Source organism: Typopeltis vanoorti, chromosome 17 (assembly GCF_054136105.1).
Source record: "Typopeltis vanoorti isolate ZY-2024b chromosome 17, IOZ_Tvanoo_1.0, whole genome shotgun sequence".
Taxonomy (NCBI): Eukaryota; Metazoa; Arthropoda; class Arachnida; order Uropygi; family Thelyphonidae; genus Typopeltis; species Typopeltis vanoorti.
In genome coordinates this window covers 50,245,826-50,265,735 of record NC_143565.1, presented here as the reverse complement: position 1 = coordinate 50,265,735, position 19,910 = coordinate 50,245,826, and the positions used below count along the sequence as shown (strand labels likewise).

At 35.6% G+C, this 19,910-nt stretch overlaps 1 protein-coding gene across 1 annotated transcript in view; it reads left to right on the top strand.

The window, feature by feature from the left end:
* e(r) (enhancer of rudimentary) overlaps positions 1-19,527 on the top strand; it is a 101,325-nt gene extending 81,798 nt beyond the window's left edge. Inside the window, exon 4 of the mRNA XM_090407263.1 lies at positions 18,402-19,527. Coding sequence (XP_090263389.1) covers positions 18,402-18,504 — 103 coding nt within the window. The 3' untranslated portion in view covers positions 18,505-19,527. The remainder of the gene's footprint in view (positions 1-18,401) is intronic.
* Positions 19,528-19,910: the final 383 nt, after the last annotated feature.

The following is a 19,910-nucleotide window of genomic DNA, read 5'->3' as shown; positions in this document are numbered from 1 at the left end:
AAAGTTTTAAAGCAAATAAAAGTTGAGCAGCTCTCAGATGTGAACTGTAGACTAAAATATACAAAGATTATTGAAGGAAAAATGAAAGCGTTTGAGAACAGGAACCAAACCATGCAGATTCAGTGGCAAGCCTTGAAAAAAACCCTGATTGATTCAGCTAGAGAGGCATGTGTGAAGTTGTCTGCAAGGATAGAAAAATTAGAACTTCATGGTGGACACAGGAAGTTAAACAGGCAGTGAAGGAAAAGAAGAAAGCATATCAAAAGTTCCTGGCAAATAAGTCAGCTTGTGCTCTTTGAGAATACAGAGACAAATGTAAGAAAGCTAAACAGTGTGTAAAACTAGCTAAACAAAAGTCATTGGAGGACATTGGCAAGAACATAGAAAATAAATATCAAGAAGGTGGCAAAATATTCTGGAGGTTGTTGAAGAAGCTTAGGAATGGAGGAGAGAGTGCTGTAAAAGGAGTTAGAGATGATAAAGGTGAAATGAAAACGGAAGAAAAAGATATCCTTTAAGTATGGAGGAATTACTTCGAAAAATTGCTAAATGAAACAAGCAGTGATAGCACAGTGGTAAAAAACACTCAACAGGCATACAGTCAGGAATACATATCCATACTTGAAGTAGAAAAAGCCATCAAAGGCTTGAAATGTGGAAAGGCAGCAGGAGTAGATGATATTCGACCAGAAATGCTGAAGTATGGTGGTATAAAAGTCTTACAGTGGCTGCACTGCATAGTTCAGAATGCCTGGACAGAGGGACGAATTCCCAATGATTGGAGTAGAGCTCTCATAGTATACCCATATATAAAAAGGGAAATAAAACTGAATGTGAGAATTACAGACGTATTTCCCTACTGAGTGTTCCTTGCAAGATCTATGCAAGTATACTTGAGAAACGGTTGAGAAGAATTGTGAAAGAAAAGCTGGGTGAAGAACAAGCTGGATTCAGGTCAAATAGAGGCTGTCAGGATCAGATCTTCACTTTACGACAAATAGTGGGGAAATCATGGGAATATAACAAAGATCTGTATTTAAGTTTTGTCGATTTGGAAAAGGCATATGACAAGGTGCCAAGAGAGAAGCTATTCAATACACTACAGTTATATGGTGTCAATGGGGCATTATATCAAGCAATACTTAGTCTTTAATTTGAGTTGTAAGTCAGCAGTTAGAATTGAAGGAAGTACAGGAAGATGGTTTAATGTTAAATCTGGTTTGAGACAAGAATGTACATTATCCCCTCTGTTATTCATTATCTATATAGATCACATGTGAAGGAAAGTGGTATTAAACATGATATCAAAATTGGAGATGTTAATGTCAGCTCTTTGCTTTATGCGGATGATGTTATACTTCTAAATAAATCCACTACAAGTCTGCAAGATTCTCTGACTAAATTGAATAGCTCTTGTAATAGATATTGTATGAAGGTCAGCAATAAAAAGACAAAGACAATGAAAATGTCAACTGTGTTGTGAATGGAGAACCTGTGGAATAAGTAAAACATTTCAGCTACTTAGGCACGATTTTTAGTGAAGATGGTAAATTAAATATGGAAATAGACAACAGAATCAACAAAGCTGATATGGTAGTAAGTCAATTGAATAAATTCATGTGGAATAACAGAGAAATTAGTCAGAACACTAAATTACTGTATACAAGACAGTGTTCAAACCAGTTTTAACTTATGGATCTGAGAGCTGGGTCAGAAGTAAAACACTTGACCAAAGACTAGAGACCGCAGATATGAGAGTCCTGAGAAAGATAAGAGGCGTGAACAGATGGCATCAATGGCAATATCATATTAATAACGAGAATATTAGGAAAGAACTTGACATTGTCAGCATCCAGGAATGCTTTAGCAGAGCTAATCTCTGGTGGTATGGTCACTTAAATAGAATGGGCGAGGAAAGATTAGCATAACAAGTGTTCTCTGCCAATTTGGCAGGTAAACAACCCAGAGGAAGACCAAGATATAGGTAGAATGATATGGTACAAAGTGCCTTAGACAATTGAAATATAAGATCTGGTAATGTTGGGAGTGTTGACAAGTAACAGACTGATTTGGAGTAAAATTGTAGATAGGAAGTTAGTAATGATGTAAATTTTTCATGTAGTACTATCATATCCTGTACATCCCTTGAGCGTACATGGCAGGAATTTGATGATGATGATAGAAATGTTTTGAGAAAATTTGGAGAAAATAGCAAAACTAATGATAATAATAATGATAGATACTTGCTGGATTTCTTTTCATAAACACAAAAATTTCTTTAAGTTTCTCTTATTCATCTTATGCAAAGAAACAAAATAGCTTAGTGTGTTGGATAGCTATTCTGAAACGATCACCAACCAAGTGCTCTTCAGTAGTCTGACCATCCACTGGTCAAGTTGAAGTGTTATTGCAGAATTGTATAATCATAAAACTTGTTAGGTATATTACATTGAACATAGGTTAAAAAAAAAGGTAGCAATTTATGAATTTGTCATAATCAAATTCTTGAATCCTCAAGGAATATAGTAGTACGATAATAGTATTACATGATTAAGTTCGTTATCAGTAGCTTTCTTCCATATTAATCTTATAGGAATATTGGTAAGCTTTGACATAACCTCACTGTTTACCAATATTCCCTTAAGTGACACCTTAACACTTAAAAAAAAAAGCATTTTCCCTTCTGATATCTTAGATCTCTTTTCCTTTGCCATCAATTCCGGTTATTTTTCTTGGAAGAACAAAATTTACAGATAGAGGGAACCGTTATGGGTCCCCCTCCCCCCCTCGTGCCAATTTTTATATGGAAAAAAAATTTTTTTTTTGAAAAACGAGCCATGCACTCAGCATCCTCTCAAACCTTCTATCTAACTAAGATACATAGATGATGTGTTCTCAATTTGGCTTCATGGCCCAGTCACATTAGACTCCTTCCTTAGTCACTCAACAGCCTACATCCAAGAATCCAGTTTATGATGGAAAAGGAAAATAACAATAGTTTACCCTTCCTAGACACCTTAGTTACATGCCTTCCTGATGGTAAACTTTCCTTCACTGTATATAGAAAACCTACACACACAGGCAGATATATTTATAAACTATCCCACCACCACTGCTCTCAACAGTATGGCATTATTAAAACTCTAACCAAGAGAGTCCAATATTTGTTCCAGTGGAACTGCCCTTTCAACTGAACTCAACCACATATACAACACCTTCCTCTCCAATGGCTACAGCGATTACAGAATTAAAAAAAAAATAATCAGTTCCTTCCCCATTTCCCAGCCATCTGTTCAGAAGGACTTCAGAAATGCCATCACCATACCCTCATCCGTGGCACATTAGAAAAAATAGCCAGGTCCTTAAAAAAGTACAACCTCCACACAAGATTTAAGCCCACCGTAAACTTGCTACTATTATTTATTCAACCAAAGATCAGCTCCCTCCTCTCTCAGTGCCTGAAGTTTATAGAGTACCCTGTTCCTGCAAGCTGGCATACTTTGGACAGACAGATAGATCAGCAACTATCTGCTTAAAATCACAAATCGTACATCTCTAGTCACAAGTATGGTCATTCTGGCCTGGCAGACCATGTTTTGGATACAACCCACAGGATCTCTTGGAAAAAACCACCATGCTTCACCACAGTAAATTCAAAAAAGAAAGACTATTTATGGAATCTGCATCAGCACTCAGAAATCAGCTGAATCTAAATAAATAGTTGCATTAAACTTACAAAAATTTGGGAAACATAAATCATCCAATTCCTGTCGTGTACCCTCAAGGGGTGTACAGGATATGATAGTACTACATGAAAAATTTACATCATTACTAACTTCCTATCTACAATTCTCCTCCAAATCAATCTGTTACTTGTCAAGACTCCAACATTACCAGATATTATATTTCTGTCATCTAAGGCACTTTGTACCGTATCAATTCACCTATATCTTGGTCTTCCTCTGGGTCGTTTTCCTGCCAACTTGGCAGAGAACACTTGTTATGCTAATCTTTCCTCGCCCATTCTATTTAAGTGACCATACCACCTGAGATTAGCTCTGCTAAAGCATTCCTGGATGCTGACAATATCAAGTTCTTTCCTAATATTCTCGTTTTTAATATGATGTTGCCATTGATGCCATCTGTTCACGCCTCTAATCTTTCGCAGGACTCTCATATCTGTTGTCTCTAGTCTTTGGTCAAGTGTTTTACTTCTGACCCAGCTCTTAGATCCATAAGTTAAAACTGGTTTGAACACTGTCTTGTATATAGCTAATTTAGTGTTCCGATCAGACTAATTTCTCTCTTATTCCATATGAATTTATTCAGTTGACTTCCTACCATACCAGCTTTGTTGATTCTGTTGTCTATTTCCATATTTAATTTACCATCTTCACTAAAAATCATGCCTAAGTAGCTGAAATGTTTTACTTGTTCCACAGGTTCTCCATTCACAACACAGTTGACATTTTCAATGATTCTGCCTATTTTCATTGTCTTTGTCTTTTTATTGCTGACCTTCATACCATATCTATTACAAGAGCTATTCAATTTAGTCAGAGAATCTTGCAGACTTGTAGCGGATTTATTTAGAAGTATAACATCATCCGCATAAAGCAAAGAGCTGACATTAACATCTCCAATTTTGATATCGCGTTTAATACCACTTTCCTTCATAGTGTGATCCATATAGATAATGAATAACAGAGTGGATAATGTACATCCTTGTCTCACACCAGATTTAACATTAAATCATCTTCCTGTACTTCCTTCAATTCTAACTGCTGACTTGCAACTCAAATAAAGACTAAGTATTGCTTGATGTAATGCCCCATTGACACCATATAACTGTAGCGTATGGAATAGCTTCTCTCTCTTGGCACCTTGTCATATGCCTTTTTCAAATCAACAAAACTTAAATACAGATCTTTGTTATATTCCCATGATTTCTCCACTATTTGTCGTAAAGTGAAGATCTGATCCTGACAGCCTCTATTTGACCTGAATCCAGCTTGTTCTTCACCAAGCTTTTCTTCCACAATTCTTCTCAACCGTTTCTCAAGTATACTTGCATATATCTTGCCAGGAACATTCAATAGAGATATACCTCTGTAATTCTGACATTCAATTTTATTTCTCTTTTTATATATAGGTACTATGAGAGCTCTATACAATCATTGGGAATTCGTCCCTCTGTCCAGGCATTCTGAACTATGCAGTGCAGCCACTGTAAGACTTTTATACCACCATACTTCAGCATTTCTGGTCGAATATCATCTACTCCTGCTGCCTTTCCACATTTCAAGCCTTTGGTGGCTTTTTCTACTTCAAGTATGGATATGTATTCCTGACTGCATGCCTGGTCAGTGTTTTTTATCACTGTGCTGTCATCACTGCTTGTTCATTTAGCAAATTTTCGAAGTAATTCCTCTATACTTAAAGGATATCTTTTTCTTCCGTTTTAATTCACCTTTATCATCTCTAACTCCTTTTACAGCACTCTTTCCTCCATTCCTAAGCTTCTTCAACAACCTTCAGAATATTTTGCCACCTTCTTGATATTTATTTTCTATGTTCTTGCCAATGTCCTCCAATGACTTTTGTTTAGCTAGTTTTACACACTGTTTAGCTTTCTTACATTTGTCTCTGTATTCGTCGGAAGGTGCATCCTCTATGGTGACTTATTTGCCAGGAACTTTTGATATGTTTTCTTCTTTTCCTTCACTGTCTCTTTAACTTCCTGTGTCCACCATGGAGTTTTGATTTTTCTATCCTTGTAGACAACTTCGCCACATGCCTCTCTAGCTGAATCAATCAGGGTTTTCTTCAAGGCTTGCCACTGAATCTCCAAGGTTTAGTTCCTGTTCTCAAACTCTTTCATTTTTCCTTCAATAATCTTTGTGTATTTTAGTCTACAGTTCACATCTGAAAACTGTTCAACTTTTATTTGCTTTAAAACGTTGTTACATGTTATTCTTTTCAATATGAAATTCAATTTTATCCTGCTCAAGTCTAAATAGTGATCACTTCCAATTTCAAATCCTCTGTACTGGTGTCCTGCACCAGGGAGAAAACATCACTATCAACAATAACATAGTCAATGAGATTTTTCTTATTCCTTGCCTCTTCTCTCCATGTGAATTTGTGCACATTTTTAAGTTGGAACATGGTGTTAGTAATAACCAGTCCATGTCCTGAGCAGAAATCCAACAGGTATTTGCCATTATTATTAGCTTTGCTCTTTTCTCCAAATTTTCCCAGAACATTTTTGTATGTCTGACAATCACTTCCTACTCTGCTATTTAGATCCCCAAGAAGGACCAACTTTTCCTTTTTCATTGTGTCAGTAGCTTTCTCTAGGGACTCAAAAAATTCCTCCACTTCTACCTTTTTTAAATAACGAAACCTGTGGTGCGATCATAATTAAAAGAAACACACGTATTAACCACAGTGAAAATTATTTAATTGTAAATATTTCATCCTAAGTATCTTACGACATCATCAGTACAGTAGTTTAAAACGATAATAGGAATAACATGCAGTTAGGGTGCATGATTACAATAGAATCTCGTTAAACGTGCGTAACGTGTTACAAAATAAAAAATAATAATTATTATTTAACACAATTTTGTATGACAATTTCCCATACTTTAGGAATAGTAAGAACGTCGTTTCGGTTTAAGTTTGGTCTGTGTAGTAGGGCTTCAGAACTTTCTTTGTATAAACGTTCATCTTTTTATAAAGATCTATGTAAAAGTTTAGACTTTTCTCAATGGATCGTATGGCTTGGATTTTCAATTCCATGTTGAGAGAGGCCAGATTTCTGAGGTTTAAAAAGACGAATATGGTCTTGATGTTCCAAGATGCGTTTCTGAACAGACCTACCTGTCTGTCCAAAGTAAGACAATTTGCATGAGCATGGAATCTCATAAACGCCAGGCAACATCAAAGGTGAGAGTTTGTCCTTAGGAGAAGGTAACAAATTGTAAATTTGGTTGATAAGTTTGTAAGAAGTGGCAAAATTGTATTTCTTCGTAATTTTAGAAAGACGTTCGGAGATGCCTTTGACGTAAGGTATGTGAATCATATGGACTTCTTCCTGTCTGCTTTGATGTGTGGAGAAGTGACTGATTATTTTTTGAGTTGTTTTAGGATTATATCCATTTAGGATGGGTGTATTTTTGATTACTTCTAATTCCTGGTTTAAAGATTCTTCAGGGGAGCAGAATTTGTGTGCTCTGGAAACTAGTGATTAATAATGCCAGATTTTTGAGATCAATGATGAGTGGAAGAATTGTGAATGTAGCGACCCGAGAATGTAGGCTTGCAAAATACAGACGTGGTGATGGAACCGTCTTCTTTTCTTTGGATGTGTAAATCCAAAAAGGAGATACCCTGTGGAGATTCTTTTTCTAACTTAAAGTTGATGCGATGATGAAGAAAGTTAATTTTATCTAGAAACAGTTGTAATTCATGTTCAGGATGATCCCAGACTGCAAATATGTCATCGACATATCGTAACCAAATTTTTTTTGGTTTGGGTTCAAAAGTGAACATTTTTTTCTTCAAGGTGTTCTAGAAACAATGGGATCTCCTTTATCACCAAACCTAGAAAACTTGTTTTTGGAACACCTTGATGAAAAAATTTTCACTTTTGAACCCTACCTTCTAAGGACAAACTCTCACCTTTGATGTTGCCTGAACTGCAAAAATCTGGCGTCTCTCAACACAGAATTGAAAATCCAAACCATAGAATCCATTGGGAAAAGTCTAAACTTTTACATAGATCTTTATATAAACATTAACGTTTATACAAAGAAAGTTCTGAAGCCCTACTACACAAACCAAACTTAAGCTGCAATGACATTCTTACTATTCCTGAAGTATGGGAAATTGTCGTACAAAATTGTGTTAAATAATTTTTTTTTTTTTTTGTAACATGTTACACACGTTTAATGAGATTCTATTGTAATCATGCGCCCTAACTGTATGTTATTCCTATTATTGTTTTAAACTACTGTACTGATGATGTCATAAGATACTTAGGATGAAATATTTACAATTGAATAATTTTCACTGTGATTAATACGTGTGTTTCTTTTAATTACTTCTACCGTAGTAGATCCTTCTGTGGGACCATAGGCACAAATAAGTCTCATTGTCCAGTTCCCCATTCTGATATTTGCCCAAATCACTCTACTTGACACTGCCTGCTTTTCAAGAATATGAGCCTCGTATTTTGTTTTGAATACTATGGCTACTCCTTCTTTTCCTTGATTGCCATTGCCTGAATATAACATTTTGTATTTATTGCTCAGAAAGATCTTGCCAGTTTTTGTCTTTTTTGTTTGTCACTCCTATTATGTCGATCTGGTACTTATCTAATTCTTCCGCTAGCTCCATTTCTTTGCTATTCACGCTTCTTATGTTGATAATACCGATCTTTAACTCTGGTGAGTGATGTTGAGTTGGGATGTGTTTTCAGATTTGTTCCAGTAGCTGACTTTTCGCTGTTCGCCCTGGTTCGATGGCGAAAACAGCACGGACCTTGTTTAACCGGGCAATGCCCCAGCCGGCATGAAATTCTATCATGTTGTACCATCATTTAATATTGTGGTTTAAGCGAATAAGAATACAATTTGGTCGGCTAAATCCCAAATTGCCAGCCCATCCTCGTTCTTTCAGTATCCAGGTAGATACCCAACATGTTGCACCGCGAGAATGTGAGGATTGGATATTAGGTCAGAAGCCCTGGTCAGTTCTCCGCATTCCTTTAAAGGCTATGTGGAGGTCTCCTCTCAGTTATACAGCTTTGATCCTTAAGCACCTCCTTCCACCTTAAATTCTTGACCACCTACAATTGCCCATAGAGGATGCACCACCTCGATAGGACTTGAGTTTCCCATGTGTTTAGCTTATTGTGTATTTATGTGTGTTGTGTTGTATTTATGTGTTACTTTAGTTTTTTATAATCCCTGAAGATGTCTCAGTGACTGAGATGAAATATTGGAAGTATTAAAATCAGTTTTAATCCTTTCCAAGTGCTGTATATATTCCATTAAGCATCCAACATGAAGGTAATTTTTCCATAGTCATTTTCTTCTTCCTTGCCACAAAACGAAAGAAATCTTTGAGATTTCACTTGGCCTGCTTTTCAGTTTCTTTTTGTAATCTGATTTTGCCTTCTTTATCATACTGGTCACCCTCTTTGCTTGACCCTTGTACTCTTCATGATTTTTCTGGTCACCTTTCTCCTTATATACCCTCCTCAACATTTTCTTCTTCTGAAGCTCATGCTTAATGATATTACTCATCCATCTAACTTCTACTTGATTAATCTTCCTTACCTGAAGCATACAATTTAATATAGCTTCCTCTAGATGGCCCTTAATTATCTCCCATGCACTACTTACTAACATCCATCCCTTGCATGGTTTTATGCCATGGCTCAGCGTCAAGCTTCCTCCTAAAACTGGTCATAATTTCCTGCCTTGTAATTCCACATATGCCCCTTCTTGACAGAATACTCCTCAGTTTTTACAATCTTCCAAGTTAAGACTGCACGATCACTTTCACCCAATCAGAGGCAATGCGGCCACCTTAGTTATGGATCCATTTTGATCCTCTAACCAGCTGATGTACGAGGTGTGGCTATTAAATTACAAGACTGGTTGCAAAAATGTGATTTATTATTACAATTGTACAACTTAATTGTTATCCCATTCAACATACTCCCCTCCTCTATCTATACACCGTTGCATATGAATTTTCCATTGTTGGAAGCAGTGTTGCAAGTCATCAGGTGTTATCTACTTCAGTAGCGCTGCTGTTTTCTCCTTTACCTCATCCACTGATTGAAAATGGGTGCCCTTCAATGCAGATTTCAACTTTTGAAATAGGTAAAAGTCACATGGAGCTAAGTCCAGCGAGTTAGGTGGATGATCCAACACTGGGATCTTCTTATCAGCCAGATACTGCTTAAAGACAGTGCACTGTGGGCTGGAGCATTGTCCTGATGGAGAATCCAAGCGTTGTTCTTCCACATATCGAGTCTCTTCTTCCTCACTCGTTCTCTCAGCTTGGCCAGAACCTCAAGGTAATAACGTTGGTTAACTGTCTGACCCTCTGGTAACCATTACCACGCCATTGATATATATATATATATATATATATATATATATATAAAAACGATCAGTATTGCCTTCAGTTTTGACTTGCTCATTCTTGCTTTTTTCATTCTCAGTGATGTGGGAGTTTTCCAGTGCATCGATTGTCTCTTTATTTCTAGTTTGTACTGGAAAATCCATGTCTCATTGTAATATATTCTGCTGTCTGAGCCATTGTAAACGTATATTATTTTTTCTGCCTATATATGTAATATCTCTTTATCTTTTACTCTCTCTTGTCTTTATTCTATTCCTTAATTCTTTATAGTCTTACTCTAATGCGCTTTTTTGTCTCTTATCCTTTCTCATTTACTCTACTGCATACTAGATTATCTACCTTCCGTATTCACTAGTCGAATGCCTACGAATACTGGAAATTTATTTGTCAGACTGTGCCACCAATATATCATTTAACTGGCATAAGACTAAATAAAACTTACGGTAGATTTCCCTCTCTCTCATGAGCGAAGTTTCTTTTATCAATGTTTACTTTAACAGTCGTGGTTCGTAAGTAACCGAACTGCGTTTTTATTGCCTTAAATTATTCCCTCTCACAAATCTATTTTTATTTGAGAACAGTGCAGTTGTAAAATAAAAAGATCAGGCAATACTCTTTTAACAAATAATTAAAAAATATTTATTTACAAATTATACATGAATTAAACAATAGGGAGATTGCTTTCTCTATCCATTTATAAAATCTTTAGCACTAAATTGGACCTTTTTACTTTAACACTAATTAACTTCTTTAACTCACAGTCTTGTTTACTTGCAAAGAGGTTAGCTAACTCTCTGTTAAGTTATCTTTACAATTTTTATATCAACTTCCAATATGCCAATCGATTCTCTTAATGACACTTCTTACTGCTATTAACCAAATTCTTAAAAGTCTTTCTATAATATAATATACTATAAGAGGAATTGTACAAAAGTATGGAACTTACAAAGGTTATTTGACTGAATGTGCGATACACATTCAGTCAAAAGCCTTGCACAAAAAGTTCTAATGCAATTCTTTCATCCCAGATCTTGAGCTTCCTCAGGAATGTCTGGCTTCAGTAATATCTCATCAGGAAAATAGCTGGCTGTGGACTCGGTACTCATACAGCTCCAGCAAGAGGTGTTCTCCCACAGCAAAAAGAAAAAAACTTTGGAGCAAAGCTGCCTTGGGTAATTTACATTGCCTTTTTTCCTCTGCTTTGGCTCGCTGAAAATGCCTGGACGACTGCCATCTCCAGTAGCTCGAACTGCCGCCAACTCTCAACTGGGATACCTCTCTCTCTGGTGTCCAGAAGCCGTTCCTTCTTCGGCAACGTCTGGAAGCCCTCTCTCTGACCTGGAGGCTCCTCTTTGGCAGTGACTGGAACTGGGAAAAACTTTGGAGCAAAGCTGCCTTGGGTAATTTACATTGCCTTTTTTCCTCTGCTTTGGCTCGCTGAAAATGCTTGGACGACTGCCATCTCCAATAGCTCGAACTGCCGCCAACTCTCAACCGGGATCCCTCTCTCTGGTGTCTGGAAGCCCTCTCTCTGACCTGGAAGCTCCTCTTTGGCAGCGACTGGAACCGGGAATTCGGCATGATTCTTTCATCTTCTTTTTAGTTTAAGCTGCTTTTTGTTCTCCTCCGTGCAATCTTTAGATCGTATTTTTCAGGGCGTGGAAACTTGTCTATAAAACTAGTGGACCTCTGATACTTTGCTTCTCCTTTCATGGCTGCAGAAACTTTTCTAAACCTAGCGGCACTCTTAGATACTATCTTTAAAGGCATAAGTGCAGTAAGCAACTCTTATATACAAAACTAGTAAACAACTTTTCCTGTGCTCTTACACATACTATATACATATACAAAGTTCCCCTGGGAAAGCATTGCCTTTGTTTTTGACGTTAAAGCAGTAAATACATTCACTTCCCACAGGGTTAACTACATTAATATTTTGCAAAATATACATAGAAACAAACAAGGTTATTTACAGTTCTCATGGGACTTGACCTATGTAAAAAAATCGATGTTTAAGTGCTTTGAAAATTTTTAAGCTACATCAAGTTTTTTATATCATCATATGTGATGATCTTCTCCTGCAAGTCTGGCTCTGCTGTCAGCTGGACTCACAGTGAATGAGGTAAAGGAGGAAACGGCAGCGCTACTGAAGCAGATAACACCTGATGACTTGTAACACTGTTTCCAACAATGGAAAATTCGTATGCAACGGTGTGTAGATAGAGGAGGGGGAGTATATTGAAGGGGATAACAGTTAAGTTGTACAATTGTAATAACAAACCACATTTTTGCAACCAGTTTCGTTATTTAATAGCCACACCTCATATGTCTTTTATATCATCCCTGGAATCCCCTCCCCTGGCCTATATTAATAACCAGCTGTATATTTTGTCTTATTGGCCTTGATCTCACACCAAACTGCTTCAAATGAATAGCTGCCTATCTGCTATTCTTTTTGGCTGCAATTCATCTGCTATCATCAGCAGTACCCCTCCTACCATCCTATCTTTCCTGAAAATACTAAACCCTTCACATTGTATCCCTGTAACTACTTCATCTGCGGTTAGCCAAGTCTCACTAATATCTATAACTTTTGGCGAGGTTTTACTAACCAATACAAAAAATTCCTTCCTGTTATTCCTGATACTTCTGGTACCAGGAACAAGAAGGAGGCAGCATATAGAAACTGCAGCATCTCTTTAGGTCCCCTAACCTAACCACCTTTACTTCTTGAATTGACTATCCTATTCAATATTTTGGCTTGAGAAACTGGATTCTGCACTTGTTTGTCATTCTCACACTCACTTGCTTCATTGTGCCTTCGCACATGTTCACCTTCCCCCATTACTTAAGTGTTTCCTGAATTTGTGCTTGGTGATCAAAGCTCTCTAGACACCTAACACAAAACCATTTAGATGCAGTCTGTCACCTTTATACAGATTCTTTCTCTCAAACAAAGACAATAGGTCCACACACACACTCTACATCATTCCTTCTGCATAACCTGTGTATTGATTAATTTGCTATCAATGCTCTCCTCCTTAATTCGCCTGTATCGTAATGTTGGAGGGGAGGGAGTTACAGTTTTTACCTTCTCCCTCTTCATTTTTTGCTTCGTCCAACAACGCCTTCATATTCTCCCTCATATAATACCTCTCAGATCATTGGTTAGTTCTTGAACCTTATCTTTTTTGCATCTGGAGGGCATTGCCCCATGTGACCACTCTTATTATTAGAAGCCTGAAGCTGTTTGCAAAAGTGCCTTGTCTTGTCTCTAGAGCTGAATTTCTGATTATTATTATTAAGGGACTCATTGAGGATGGCCATATATCTCTACATGTCATACTTTCTCTTGAATTCATTTACACTATCTGTACTTACGATTCCAAAGCAATGGAAGTCATCAGTTTAGAAAAGGCAGCAAAGAAAGTGAATTTGCAGATTAGTCAAGAAAAAACAAAGTATATGCCAGTAACTAGAAAGATTTGTGATAATAATCCTTCTCAAATTGAAATTGTACATAGTTTTATATACTTGGGATCAGAAGTTAATTGTAAAAATGATATCAGTACTGAGATTCAGAGACGTATTCTTTCTGCAAAGAGATGCTTTTGTGGAACTTGGGAAATACCTAAAGTCACATTTGATGAAAAACAAAGAATTACGTACAAAGTACTTGTAAAGACCAGTGTTGACTTATTCCTCTGAAAACTGGGTATTATCAATGGCAGATGAAAGATTGCTGGGTCTGTTTGAAAGAAGAGTTATTTTTGGAGCAGTACAAGAGAATGGTGTGTGGAGAAAAAGATATAACCATGAACTATACAGATTATTTAATGAGCCAGACATTAAGTACATAAAAATAAATAGATTAAATTGGGCTGGACATGTTATATGCATGAATAGTAATAGAATAGTTAAGAAGATGTTTGATGCTAAGCCAGAAGAAAAAAGAAAAATTGGAAAACCTAAATTAAGATGGAGTGATGCAAATTAAGGTTTTAGGAGTCAAAAATTGGAGGAATTTGCATTGAATAAGGAAGGCTGGCAGAAGTTTCTTAAGCAGATCAGGGCCCATGTAGAGCTGTCAAGCCAATGATGATGATGATGTATCTCCACATGTCATACTTTCTCTTGAATTCATTTACACTATCTGTACTCGCATCCTTCAAAGATAGCCATTCCAGCCATTAATCGCACTATGCAAGAAAAATTGAGCTTTTATCCCTTTCTTGACTGTTTCATCTCAACTTCAAGGATGCCTCTTCCTGTCCCCGTCTTCCATAAAATAAAAAATACCTTCTACTGATATCCTGTATCACTCTTCAATAAGTTTGTATGTCTTTATTTCACTTTAGAAAAAATAGCCAATCTTAAAGAAATACAATCTCTGCACAGCTTTCAAAATCTCCACTGAAGATCCATATGGAAGAACTCAAGAAATACATATGCAGTTATGACTGTGGTCAATCGGGCCTTGCAGACCTTGCTTTAGGTATGGCTCATGGAATAAGTTGGAAAAAAGATTAACATCACAGTAGATTTAGAAGAGAAGGCTATTTTTGAAATCTGCAACTGCTCTCAGAAATCAGCCTAATTTAAATAAATATGGTTGCATAAAACTTCCCAAAATATGGAAACACTAATATTTTGAGATCCCAATTTACATCCTAGGTGCCCACAGAAGGCACTCCACCTAGTTAGGACTCTAGTCTTTTGTCCAAATGTTTCATTTAGTTTTGGTTTTGCCTTTGTGTGTTATAAGTCTCATATTGTACTACCTGATGATGTCTCAGTGACAGATGAAATATTGGAAGAATTAAATAATATTTTAATCCTTTCTCAGTGCTGTTTCACTCCATTAAGCTTATAACATGAGTTTCTCTCGGCATTTAAGCCTTAACACACACACAGAGATTTATAATCTAATTCTTCACCAATCTGCATTACTGAGTGTGCTTTGAGTATACATTACAACCTTTTATAAGTGATTACCATAAAAAATTAGCTTCTTCAGCTATGGTCTGATTGTCAACATGTGTAATTTATAGTCTATCCCATTAAGAATAAATACCTGTTTAGATATTCTGGGTTGGTTAGAGAATGGTTATATTTTCCTGGTAAAAATAATACTTGAATATTAACCTGAAATGACCTATTAATCAGAAGCATATTTTAACTTTCTTGGGAATAATTTAATACGTTTTTTTTTTTTTTTTTTTTTTTTTTTGTCAGTGAATGAGTAGAAATAGGATGCTTCACTATGCAAGACCACACAGATTCATATGTGGCCATTTCTGTCACCCATATTGGATATGTTTCTACTGTCAGAAAGTTTGTACTTTTGGTTAGTGCTTCGATTGTAGGCTATTGTTTACTTGTTCCAGTAAGTTGGGTTGTGCTCTTTAATTGTAATTTGTCAGTCATTTTTTTAATTATTTTATTTTTTATTGGTTATAAGTTTTTTATGACTCTCACCCACAAAAGGTTGTTAACCTACGAGTCTACCTATACATGGGTTTTATTTTTTCCTTATTTGGAAAAAGTGTCAAACACGAAGCTTCTTCAGGCTACTGACAAGTCAGGTAGTGGTTATGGTGGTCTCGCACTAGTCTGGAATGTTTGTATTCACATCAGATAGATACTCAGTGTTAATTATTTTTAAAACTTTCTTACATTTATTTCAGTATTCCTTTTTTAAAGAATGGTATCTTTCAATTTTTTTATCCTGCCCAGAACTAGGTGACAATCACCTTCCATTTCAGATCCCTTATACACTGTTATTTGAAGATATTACTGTCATCATTAATATTTAAAATAATTACATCAGTTGTCACTTCTTGGTAACACCATTTGTCTTCTTCTTTTTTTTATGCTTCATAAACTGATGGCATTTTTTCTGTTGCACCTCTATGGAATCCGAAGACTCGTCACAGGAATCCAAATTATCCATACACTCTCTTCAAATCCATTAACAGATAAAGCACTCAACTGATTCTGCCAACCCATTCCATTTATTCACAATTCTACAATCAAAAAACTCAAGTCCTACTAACCACACCTTTATTCAACTTCCAGGAATGACCCCTTGTTCTGGTCCCTCTAGACAAGTGCTGAAACATTTCCCCTGCATGTATTCTATAAAACCCTTTAAGCAACTTAAATGTTTCTATCATATCCCCTATTTTTCTTCTATCAACCAACTTCTGCAATCTACATATCTTCAATCTGTCCTCATAGGAGCATTCCACAGGCCACTAACCATCTTCATCACTCGTCTCTAAATCCCCTCCACCACTTCCTCATCCCCACCAGACTTGAGCACAGTAATCTAGATGTTGATGTATCAAGGCCTTATAAAGAGGAATGACAACTTCCTTATCTCTACTTGTTAATGTGTTCTTCAATACCCAAGTAATCTTATGGGCTACCTTAGCAATTCATTATGTTATGCTTTCGCACAGGCCTACACATTTTACCGCATCAGCTTCCTTAACCGATAATCCTGTGGAATAGGTTGGTTGCTCTTTATTCCCGATAGTATCCCATGTCTGTCGAAGCATGTGTTCACGGGGCTGGTTTGCCTGAGGAAAAAATCCTGCTGCCCACGCCCAAGACTGGCTAACTTTGCTATGGCTGAGATCCTTGAGCTCCTCATGTTTCTGACAGGAATCGAACTTAGGACTCTCCTTCCCCAGGTACCTTAGCAATATGTCCTCTAAACTTTAACTCTGTCTCTCACCACCCTTAAATTTCTAGCTTCATCTATTACATGGAGTACAGTGTGTCATCAATGTTATATACAGCTTGTAATCTGTTTATCCCAGAATGCATAACTTACATTTCTCCACATTAAACTGACACCCATTATCTTTTGCCCATAATTGACAGCCTGTTTAAATCATCCTTCAAGCTCTCCACATGGCCTTGATTAACTATTACTCTACCTAATTTCGCATCATCAGCAAACAACTGAATATATTTAATTCTGTACAAATTAAACAAGAATGGTCCCAGTACTGAACCTTGTAGAACACACCACTGGTCACCTTGATTCTGCCCCTCCATATACCACTTTTTGATACCTGTCCAGCAGCCACCTTCTTAATCCACTTAACCAGTGTCACCATCTCCATTTATTCTAATTTTTATAACAGAGTTCCATGTTCTGTTAAATGCCTTTGCAAAATCCAGTAGAGTCGTCATGTAGCTATTTCCTTTATCAAACTCTTCTGTTGCTCTATTATAAAAGGAAAGTAAGTTACTTCACAAAGTCATGTCCCTCATACAGGATCATATTTTTATCCAGCTATTCTTGAATTCTCTATTTGGCCAGTTTTTTTCAGTACTTTTACCACTATGCCTGAGATACTGTTTGAATCCCTTATAGGATGCAAAGAATCTTTCTAAGAACTTTTCAGCTAAAGGTGAGTTTGACTAATCTTCTATCGACATGGCAGAGGTTTTTCATCCTGCAAAAGATGGAAACCTGCCTTTAGAATACATGCAAGTGACGGACATTGTAGACTATGTAGATTCACCCAAGTAACACTTGGATACATAAAAACCTAATTAATAGTGTGATAGGTTGGTTCATTAAGTTTTTATGCATCCAATTTACTTTGCTATGACAAGCCATTGAGCCTAACATGTCAAGGGAAGTTGAGTAACTGAGTCAGTCAAATATAAGCTTTAATAAATATAAGAATTTTTAATGCCTGAGATGAGAATTTTTAATGCCAGATGCTTTAAAACATTTAGTTGTTCTGTTATATATATTTTAATAATCTTGTTTAATAAATGATGCTGCGTATTTGCACGCATCCAAGAATACTTTTTTGTAATTTTGCAGTTTCATATTTAATTACAAAATGAAAATTGTTCGTTGACTTTTATTTGTATAGTAGAACTCTGTAGCATCATATAAATATACTTTGTTATTTCAGTCATTTTAGATAAAGGCAAACTTTGATAATTTTAAAAATTGTTCATTGGTTGTTTGATATATATTTTATCTTTGGCTAATAAATTCATAATAATCAAAAATGTTATGTACATTTCAGATATCAGAAATCAACCAATACATATGCTCCATACAACAAGGATTGGATCAAAGAAAAGATCTACATCTTGTTAAACAACCAATCAAACAACCAATGAATAATTTTAAAAATTGATATATATTTTATCTTTGGCTAATAAATTCATAATAATAAAAAATGTTATGTACATTTCAGATATCAGAAATCAACCAATACATATGCTCCATACAACAAGGATTGGATCAAAGAAAAGATCTACATCTTGTTACGCAGGCAAGCTGCCAAAAATCAGTCATGAAAGTTTGTCGTTTTCTGCTGTTTCTTTAAAATCATCTTGTTCATGTGCATATAGACAGACAGTGCCACCTTCGTATGTCCTGGAATTGCAGTATGGGATTTTTAAAATTATCCTGTAAGAAACAATATTTTGTAAGATTTTTTTTTTTTTTTGTCAGCAAGAATGGAAGTTTTTTAATAGCTCGTGTAGATATTGAATGTAAAAACACTAATGATTGGCATAAGTTATTGTGTATTGAGCATATTTCTCAGTCTCATCCATTAAGATCCCATCTTCACACTTCACCTCAATCAGTGGATATTGAATTCTCAGTTTTTTGACTTTATAAGGGTCATTAGCAAATTGAGAATAATATTGTCATTTATCATAACTTAGTATTTGAATTCATTGAAATTACTATTGAAAAATTGAATCTCCTTGATTTGGTTAAACTGAAATTTGAAGTAGCTTTAGTTTTGCACTTAAAACTGTGAAGATATTCAGCTTTGTACATTGTATGATAAGTATTGTATGTAATTGGTTCATGAGCTAAGGGTAGTATTTTTGTTGTAAGACTGGAATATTAGTTTGCATTTATATATATATATATATATATATATATATTTTTTTTTTATTATTATTGTTATTTTTTTTTAAACAAATCAGTTCATTTAATTCAAAATTTTATAAGTCTTATTCTCATCCTTACTGCCTATAATTTCTGGAGCTACTGTCTTAAAATAACATAATTCTGAAGATCTACCTTGATTCCATCTTATTTGTATAGGTTAGGGAGAGCAGGGAGAAGGGAAAAAAAAAAACATTTCACCTTGATACAGAAATGAACAGTTAAACCCACAACTGCTGTCTCAAAGTTTGAAATTAAAATTTTTTGTACTTGAAATGTAAAAAAAAAAAAAACAGTCTTAATTTGAATGACCATGTAGGACATAAATTAGTGGGTAAATTGTTCCTCATTGACAGTTATTTTAATGTAATCATCAGAACTGTGAAATAAAATAGAATTTCGTTTTTTGAATAATAAATTTATTTTTGAAGCCTTATTATTTAAAATTAGAGTTGCGTTTGGTATGGTTCATGCCTACTATTTCGTGTTTAAATCCATGAAGTACTGTGATTAATTTTGCTCTTTTGAATAGTAAATGTATTGAAAAGTCTACATTTTAAAATTTATTCAAAAATCTGTTGTTTGGTTCCAGGTGCACTTTACCATCTTTCTGTAGTTAGTTTAACAACAATCTCTTTTTTTTTTTTTTTTTTTTTTTTTTTTTTTTTTTTTTTTTTAGGGAAAAATTTGCAGTAGAGGTTTGTGTTTTTTTCAGCAGAGGAAAGTACGTATACAAAATTATGTATTTCAGGCAAACTATGTTAATTTTTTGAGTTCTATCTTGCTGTAGAGTAAAGGT